This window comes from Eufriesea mexicana, unplaced genomic scaffold (genome assembly GCF_001483705.2).
Source record: "Eufriesea mexicana isolate 0111107269 unplaced genomic scaffold, ASM148370v2 scaffold124, whole genome shotgun sequence".
Taxonomy (NCBI): Eukaryota; Metazoa; Arthropoda; class Insecta; order Hymenoptera; family Apidae; genus Eufriesea; species Eufriesea mexicana.
Genome location: NW_016908357.1, coordinates 2953456 through 2963290, shown reverse-complemented (window position 1 = coordinate 2963290; position 9835 = coordinate 2953456). Strand labels below are relative to the sequence as shown.

Genomic DNA, 9835 nt, shown 5'->3' with positions numbered 1-9835 from the left:
TAAAGAGCCCTGGTTATATTACACAGGAACGAAAATACCGACTATTGTGTCGCAAAACACGCAGTCGGGGCATAATTCTTTACTTACATCTGTCCCACGCCCGGTTTGACCGGTCCGCGAGTATCGATTTGCAAAAATTTAGAGAAAACATTGGCCCGGCGATGTGCCGGTGCAAGGAGAAACAAAAAGGGGAAAAAAAGAAAAAAGGGAAGAAAAAATGTAAAATATGGAGTGTTCGAGGGTGTCGAAAAAGGGGGTCGAATGTATGGTCTATCGTCGCTGCGTGAGTCGTGAATAACTTTCCTCGCCTACGATCTTCAAAGTCGAGTGGAATTTATATGAAAACTTTATTCAACCGTAAATGAGATTAACATTGTGCGACGTTCGTAACATATTTATATATTATATATATATATATATTCATATGTATATATGTATATGTTATGTATACGTATGTACATACAACAGACAGCGACTATATCATCGAACATCACATTAAATTATCCATCTCTTTAACTTACATAAATCAAACATCTCGTCGAATGATGTACGCTCGGAGAAATATTACCGATAATTCATCGATCGAGTAATCATGATCGATCTATCTAACGTGGTGTATCCTCGATGTGTACCCTGGACGTTGTCCATGCGAGTTTTCCGTTTGCTCGCGTCGAGATCCGGACACATCGTTTCGGTAATGTCATCGGGTTTATTATTTGCGGAGAGTGAATTATCCTCGTCGACAATGTGTACGGATACGTGAAACAGCTGTCTACCTAGGAAATAGTGGATTAGCCTGGAAACATGCGGCAATACTAACGTCGCGAAACATCGTGGTCCAAGAAGATCGACTCGCGTTCTTCTCAAGGGATAACGAAAACGATCCTCTACACGGGATATCACGTATAATTTATAGATCAACCAACATAGAAAATATATGTACAATAACACGACTCGATGAAACGAACGATTCGAGAACGAAATACCGACACGCGATTGGCACGATCGACTTTTGGGTTTAACAGGGATAATCTCGCTCTAACGCGACACTCTAAATACGAAAACGCTAAAAACGCGCTCCATCGCGCTCGCAAACGATTCACGATACTCTGTAACAATCTTCCATAGTCCGGCAACAATAAGCGCCGATTCTCGCTGCGGTGTAGGTACACCTGAGCACGGTCATTTCGTGGACGTCAGATAGAACTAATTTGGACATTATGAGCAAGGTCGTTTGTGCGGGGCAAGGCAATAGAAGATAATGTCGTTAGGCTGTGCTGCATTACGCCGGGATTATCACGATTAATTACGCGCACCTGTACGTGTAGGCCGAATATGCAATATTCCATTATATCACGGCAAACTTCGTCCCTTTTAATTCGATATCGGCGATCCGATTCTCGCCGATCGGAGCGTGCAATCTGTCGCGGTGCTATTTGTCCCTTATATCTTTCCCCGTTTGCCATTTGTTTTTGCAAACTTGCGGAAACGTTGGCGAGCAACCGAAAGGGGCGCGAAACTGGCGATCTCTCATCGCTGCCATTAACGTAACAAATTTCCCGAGCGGAGAACGAGAGAGAGAGAGATAGTTAACACCCCGACGAGCAAATAAAGTTGTCGCTACCAGATCCGGGGAACATCGTTGGAAAGTTTCGACCGGCAAAATGCGTCGGATCGCGACAGGATTATCGCCATTAATCGTGCCACTCGTCGCAGGACAGATTACACAATTACGCTTCTACGATCGTGATAGTTACACACAGCTTACACATTTACACGTATCACAACGGTTAACAGAGGTGGCGGCGAGTCGCGCAAAGTGCCAACTTTTGAGCAAACACGTGCGAGAATACGTCGACGAAGCTGCCGAAATTTGCGTTCGTTTAAGAACGATCGGGGTTTCGTCTCACCCGTCGATTCTTCGTTATCTTCGCGCGATACAACGAATACGTGAGCGTCGTTCCGAGTAGCAGCTCGAACACTCGCGACCCAAACGATCCGCAACCAGATCCGTTTCGTTATCTTACACACAGGCGTATCATCCCTCTAGCTCGTTACATACTTTCGTCTCGTTTTCTCTGCTCACACACGACGAAAACGACGACGACAACGACAGCGATGGTCGTACGCGCGCGTCTTCAACGCTCCACGGCTTATTCGGTTGCATGCTGTGTCCCTTAAGAATTACGTAGTAACGCGTATCACGGTAACGTCGCTCACCTTTCCAAGATCAAAGGTTAGCGATTCCAAGTCCGGCCAGAGCAGCAGAGTCTCCAGGGGATGTAATCTCGGTCGGAACGAGCTGCACCTGCAACGCCATAAAACACGCGCAACTTCCACGACATTTATCCTCGTTTCACCTATCGAATTACTCCATTTCATCTTTTTCCATTCTGAAATATCACACGTTCATTTTTCTATATTTCCAATGGCACACGCGGCGCAACACGACGGTCAGTTCGTAGCGACGGAATGCAGCAGCAGCTTGAACGCGGTGAACATCATCAATAGCGCGCTGCAAGCCATGACAGATGGCGACGATGCGATGCTGTGCTGCATCGCGGCTGGATTATCTCCCTTGAACACGTGCACCAGGATCCACGCAGGTTGCGCGTTGCTCGCCTCGCAGGTGTAATATGCCGATCGGACGCACGGGGCACCTCCAGCCAACTCTCGCGACCCGCCAGATCGGTACTCACGTTCACCCCCTGATCCACGTCGTAGTTGATCATCCGGAAGTTATGATACCAGAACAGATAGGATGGCGTCTCGGTCGATTTTTTTATCTGGCAGTGAAGCTGTAGGGTGCTACCTGGCCTCACGAACTTCTCCGGGGGACCAGCTATCTCTGCTCTGGCCTCTGCAAATGGCAGAACGTGACGCGTCAGACGTGAGCAGCTTACCGTTCTATCCCATATTGTTTACTAGGGTCCAAGGCGGTTATGAGCAGTAGGAAGGATGAGGTATGCATCGTGGCTGGTTAAGGGTTGTACGGGGATAGCGTACGAAATCCCACTCACTCCCTCTCTCTCTCTCTCTCTCTCTCTCTCTCTCTCTCTCTCTCACACTCGCTCTTTCTTCCTCCATTTCTCCCCCTACCTTGTTCTTTCAACCGTCTCATGGACCAGGCAACCTTTGTGCTATCTCTCTTACAAGCTGACACGGCTCCAAGAATTTTAAGTTACCCTTCATCGTACCACGAATACGACGTCTCTCCATCCACCGGACTATCCGGCTACCTTTTCGTTTACTCGAGCCGTCGTGTCCGCCTTGTTCGCTCACCGACGCGGACTGACACGGCACTCGTGGCTCCGCTATAGGATCAGGTGTGACGAAACGCTGTAAACACGAGGCAAAACCTTCGCCAGCCCCCGCCGGATACACTTTTGCCCATCCGCCTTCAACCCCCGGCGACAGGGCTTCCGTTCCACGTCTCGTGTCACGGGCGAACGCGCGTGAACGGCAGCGTGGATCGAGTTTTAAGCGCTTCTCTGCGTGATACGGGCACGCTCTTTTGAACAGACCACGCTCCAAGTGCTTCTGTCTTTCTCCCGATCGGCCATTCAGTCTCCTAGCCTAGGCGCGAAAGAGCGCGTTGCGCGTATCCGCGTGTACGCACCCCCGTGTACGAATGAAACGAAATTTTGTAGAGGACCAGGCGGAGCTGTGTGAAATTTGTTAAAACGTCACGATTCAAATACGCTCGGGATTCCAGCGATTTCCCGTTTCTATTGCTCTGCGATTTCCTCGCGGATCCGATACCCGAATTTTAACCGACTCGTTAAAACGATTGCGCTTTGTTTATACGCTTCACCGGATTGACCAATTTTTGCACTCCCGATTCGCTCTCTGATACTCTCTCCTCCTCCATTTCGCTCTCGGCTATTATTTTCCTTTTTTCCTTTCCCCCTCTTTCCCTTTTTCAACCGCTATTCCAATCCTTTCCTCGCTTTTCGAGCATTCGATTACGTCGATCGAATTAGCCGGGTATCTGTTTCGTAATTTAATTCCTCGATTAACAGGTGAGAAAGAAATCGTGACTCGAGACTGGATAGCTCGCTGGAAATTGAGCAGGTTATTATACGCGTCGTGATCTAATCCCTTCTCTCTGGTCTGCGCTGAAAGTTTTAAGGGTGATGTAGCAATATCGGACGATTAAAATTAGATCAGATAGGCGCGCCCGCGCGCGCATACTTGCAAAGGTCGACGTACCTCCGTGTCGGAAGCGACTTATTTATCACCGGACGTGGGATATTATTATTATTTCCCTTTTCTCGCCGGTCTGATCCGTCTAATTACGCCTTAACGAGACGTCATTAGGGTCAACTTTCCGAACCGTCTTCGTTTCGGCGACAATGCGGCCGATTGTTATCGACCCCGAAGTTGCCAGGGATGCTAAATTCCTTCCGAACCGATGCCCTCGTTAAATACGTCTTTACCAACTTCTTATTCTCCGGTAATCCAATCTGATTTTCAGCCACGGAGCCACTCACGAACGCGCATAGCGTTGATTCGTGAGAGGGCTCGATCCATTCTCCTCGATCGCGTTTTAATTAGACGAGCAAGCAACGTAATCCAATTTCTTTTCTCTTCCTTTCAGCCGAGTCTGCTTGTAACGAGGGCGAATCGTTAATAATCGGAGGCCGAGGGAAACGTCCTGCGAGTCCTGATTCGATTAACCAGAATTAATCGATTAATCGCGTTAACCCGCGACTCGTCTTTGCAACTCGTCCGCCGTGCACGCGGGACTACGCGAAAGGGGAACGAGCGCGTGTATAGTCAGACGCTCGGCGGCAATTGATTTTTTCGCAGTTTTCTCGAAGCAAAGGCGATAAAGGACGTCTCCTCGTGGAGTGCGGCGTGGAAATCTAACACGAAATACCGGCAATTCACGTCGGAAGTATCCTTTATTGAAACTGCGATACGATATCTCGAGGAGTGTTTGGGAAATTTGCCGGGGAAACTACCTGGAACGGGAAACGATCAAACTCCTTTATAAGTCCCGAGTACCCTGGCATTTTATCATTGACATCTTTTTAAATCCTTGGAACGAAAGTGGCCAGCGACGAAGATCGAATGAATGGCTGGTAATAATTTATCGAAAAAATAGCTTCCAATCGGGAGTCTTTAAAATCGTATTAAATCAGTGGGGTCAGGGTAATTAACGAATCGATTTCACACCGGGATACCGGGGCGGGAATCGGTCATCGAAATCCGGGATATTTCGTCCGCTGTACCGCGAAACATTCGTCCCTGTCTGCCGTAATAAACCATCGTAACCATTTAGCAGTGTATAAAATGCTATAATCGAAACGTCCCAACGGCGATCACGTTATATATCATCCTCGGATCAGAAAAATCTCGGCCCATGAATTTCAAGCGTGCAAGAAGGAACGTAAATATTACACTGGGGGGGGGGGGGGGTGAGCCGGCGAGAGGGCATAAATATTAAAAGTACCTGAGAAAGACTCTCGTACGTATCCGTCAGATGTCACGACAAAAACACCATTCCGGAAACCAGGGCAAAATTAGATAGAAAGTGACTCGCGCGCCGACACACGCACACTCGCGCATGCACCCCCATTCGTACACGCGCGTACGTTCGCGTGCGAAATATACGTACAGATATATAAATATACATATATATATATATATACACGTGTACGGATATATGAACGTAGATACAGTGGGAGCGTACTTCCAAAACCTGGAATCTAAATGCAAATACACGAAAAAGGCAGAGACAGAGGGGAAGGAAGAGGGTAGCGTCGCTTAAAACGGCGACGCCGGGACCGAACGTCGTAATTCACGAAACTTCTGCCTCCTGCGTCTGATAAAAAGCGTTTTCTCGCTATTGATCGGCCGCCTGCTTAATAAAATCCAGATAAAAGTGCTCCGCAGCCCTTAGAGGGAGCCCTGGAGCCCGATCGCGTGGACACGTGGAGCCTGCATAAATAGGAATGAAAATGTAAACACTTAATTCGTAGCTAGAGAAAAGAAAGGAGCGGTGATATAGTGAACGTTCGAGGCAGCTGGGACGAGCGCGAAGAAGCGAGAGGAAGAGTAAGGAGGAAAGGAAAACGGGTAAAAAGGGACGATCCGATAAAGGAGAGAATTCTTAAACTGCTGTCTTCCTCTTTCACAGGCAGTGTATAAGGAAAAAGCGTTTTCGCTATAGATATTCCGGTGTTGGGTCTCTTATCAGGAAACCGGACAAAAGTGTACTGTCTCTAAGTAGCGACGATGCTCTTTACGTGCCCCCTTTCGGAGAAAGCATTGCTACTTTTCGAGCTCGCGCGCTCACAGGGCTGTGCAACAAAAGGAACACGCGTTTCGGTCTCTCTCGTATTTGCAAGGTTTAACCGTGTTCCCGTTCTACGTAATATTCGTTATTGCAGTTGACGTAATTGCGAGCCGGTCACGGTGAAACGCGAAATGCGACACTGAAGAAAAGGACGATATTAGCGGAGAAAGAACCGAGGCACGCATCACGTACGCGCGTCTACGTGTTAGCTATACGTGTACAGGGAGACATGTGCGAAGCTCGCATAAACGGACAGCTCGTGCCCCGATTGCACCGTGTACGTCGATGATAAAAAAAGAAAAAAGAAAAAAAGAATAAAAAAAATAAAAAAGGGAAAACGGACGTAACGAATCGATACGCGTAATCGAAACGATATTTTCCCAATGCTTGTTCCGCGTTGTCGAATATCATCGCAAACGCGAGCACGAACAACGACGAAAAAAGCTCTTTTTGAAACGTTTATTTCAATTTCATTAACTGTGCGATGAAATAAACTAGAATTTCGTTTATTTCCTGCTCCTGCTGACCCGCCAGAGAGAGGGGGAGAGAGAGAGAGAGAGAGACGGAGGCTCGACGGGATTTCGATGGTTATGCGTGCGAGACGCTGCAAGCGCATTAAAAGGAAAGGAAAAAAGCGAGTAGCGTGGGTAAAAATTGGGCAGACCGTGACGGTCGTTATACGCGATGGCCGAAAATCGGACAGAGGCCACACGCAAATAACTTCTATCGGTGTTTAATATCACGCTTACCGACAACCTCGAGGAACAGAAATATACTCGTGGGTGGATGGGTGGATACTTGGCACTGGTACAATCCAGCATCCCTCAGTTGAACGTATTTTATTTGAAGAGTCCAATCCTCGCTGTGGTGGAAATGAATTGCCTGGAACCGCTCGTCGATGGCGTACGCTGTCAGTCCTACGGTCAGTAACTCCTGAACGTTCTTCCGCTTGATCCACGACACCTGGAAGGCCGGCAAAAAGTCTCGTTAACAAGAATGATCCTTCGCCCCTGGCGAGAATTGGTCATGAAAATGGAAGCAGGAAAAAGAAGGATCTGTCTCTGACGACAAGGGATCCCGACTCTGTGCCTTTTTGCGTGGAACAGCTAAAATTTCAAGTTACCGCGAGCGGAATGCATGGCCTGCCTTTATCGCGGATCGAATTTTTCATCGTTTGTTCCCCGCGAAATTGGAAACGTTCTTCCTCTCAGGGTAAAAATCGCTCGATGAAAAACGAAGGGGAAGTAATTTAGTTCGTTTTATATATATATGTACCTCGTTCTATCGACAAATGCGCGCGGTTACGGGTCCAGATTTTAATTAATCGTCGGTGCTTCTCTGTGTGTACAATAATTCGCAACTATCGGATCTATCGCGGCAGCGGCAACGATTTCTTCGAAATAAGCCACCTTGATATTGCTCGAAGGAAGAAATAAGCGCTGTGTCTGCTCATGACGCTCGCTATTCCCTTCCATGTAATATCGGGCTCCCCGGCCTCTGCCATTGTCTGTCTATTACGGTCAGTAACTACTGTCCCGGCGTTACGAGTACTAACGCTCCCATTAGTCACAGTATTTTCTATCTATGGCAATAGCCGATGTCCGCTTTGCCATGGTCATTAACTCTTCCCGTTCTACGTGTCCATCGATCCGTCTTGTATCCTCTTAGCCGTGCCGAGGAAAATGGCTGTCTCCGAGAGTCTCGCGTCGCCCTCAAACGTTCCCCGATACCGGCAGAAGGGAGAAAAACAGGGGAAAAACAGGAAAAGAGAGGAAAAAGTTCAGGCGAGGTCCTGGCTAGAGGATGCACTTCGTATTGTGCGCAACCGACGAATTTCTCAAAATGATATCGACGCACTCGAGTTAAACCATCCTGGCTATTCATTAGCTCGGTGGGAAAGTTCGCGAAAGTGTAACTATCGAGTTGCGATTGCAGTTTAGTAACTTTCGGAAGCTAGTAACTGCCCTGTAAATATCGTACACGTATTACAGCCGGGTAAATGTACTACGTCAATAACGATCGGTAATTGCCGTGCGCCGTCCCTAGCTTGATTCCGCGTACCTGAGAGTAAGCAAGAAATGCCCTTGGTCGGAATAATTCCTCGGACTGTGACACAGGATGATTGCACAGCTCGTGACCGGAATTGATCGTGGGACCGTACACCGACTAGCAGGCATTATGGGAAATTCTACCTTCGGGTGATTCGCGTTTATTCGATAAATTATCTATTATTCTGTTCGTTCAACCCTGATATTGCCGTGGCTGTCGAATCGTTCGTTTTAAGAGCGCCTTATCCTCCTGCAATTCGCTTCCAATTTTTTCCTACGGACTATCAATTGCCACTCTGACAACTCTAAATGCTCGCAGTGATTTTCGAGGAGCTTTCCGATCGTCGAAGTCGCGATTCCGATCGCCTTTGTCCTCTCGATCTTCGAATCACCGAACCACGATCCCGTGAACTTGGAAAGATCTCGACCACCTCGATGACCCGGTGACCTTCTAACGACCTCGTTGACCCTTCGCTAGCTTGGAAGGATTTAAACTCTCAGCGTGGCAATTTTCGGAAATTTTTCCGCCTTACAGGAATCCATATTTTTTAACATAATTCTAGAATGCATTCGACCACGGTGCACGATTCGTATAACGTATTCTGAAAAGGAATTCGAATTGTTCTCCGTAACAAGAAGTCGGAGAAAAAGGTTGACGCAATGCGGGCGAATTGGAACAAAAGGTAACCGTGTAAATGCGAGGGCTCTTTCGCACGTTTCGCAGCGTACAGTTGCCCTCTTGAAATATCGACGAGGGGCGGAATTTATAAAACTTACACCGCAAACGACCATAGGACGTAAATAGGCGAGCCATGTAATGCATCGTGACTTTTATTCCCGGCGAAGCGACTCGGTGTCTAGTTTCGCGTACCGCGGCGAGCTTGCTCGTATTTAAAAGCGAGCAAGCCTATCGCGAGAAGTGCCATCAACGGGGATAATCCGTCGAGGTTGCCGTTGGACGATGGCATTGCTCGTAGTCGGAATTGGCCGTGAAGCACGGATAGAGGGGAAAAGTAGATCCGTCCCAGGCGATAGGATCATGCCTTTATACGTCTTTATGTCCATCATAAAGTTTAGGCACCTGGTAACGAGGGATACGAGTGCTTTCACCGTGAGATTGAATTCTTGATGTTTGTCCGGGCGAAATATATAATCCCTCCATAATGGACATTCCTGACCCTCAGCCACTTCTGCCTTCCGTCGCTACATCTTCGCCCCGGCCTCTCGACGATCGGTCAATTACATCTTCCGCGCTTTTAATCTTTTAATTTGCCGCAGCGGAACAGCGAGAGAACGAAAAAGAAAGCGGGTTAATCCGCCAAGCTGCACTCGTACCAGGCAAACGCAAAGTGCTCCTGTCTCTCCTCGAAACGATATCAAACACTCAACGAGAGATTAAATGGAATGATTCGGCTGCCACGGCGGCGTGGAGAAGGATTACGCGACCCGGTAGAAAAATTGACCGTGGAATTGGAAAGGGAAA

The 9835-nt window shown here is 47.9% G+C and overlaps 1 protein-coding gene across 1 annotated transcript in view; it reads right to left on the bottom strand.

Moving 5' to 3' along the window:
* Positions 1 to 2454: 2454 nt before the first annotated feature.
* Positions 2455 to 9835, bottom strand: part of LOC108555506 (uncharacterized) — a 22440-nt gene continuing 15059 nt past the window's right edge. Inside the window, 3 exon segments of the mRNA XM_017911166.1 lie at positions 2455 to 2636; positions 2639 to 2860; positions 7054 to 7267. Of these exon segments, the coding sequence (XP_017766655.1) occupies positions 2455 to 2636; positions 2639 to 2860; positions 7054 to 7267 (618 nt within the window).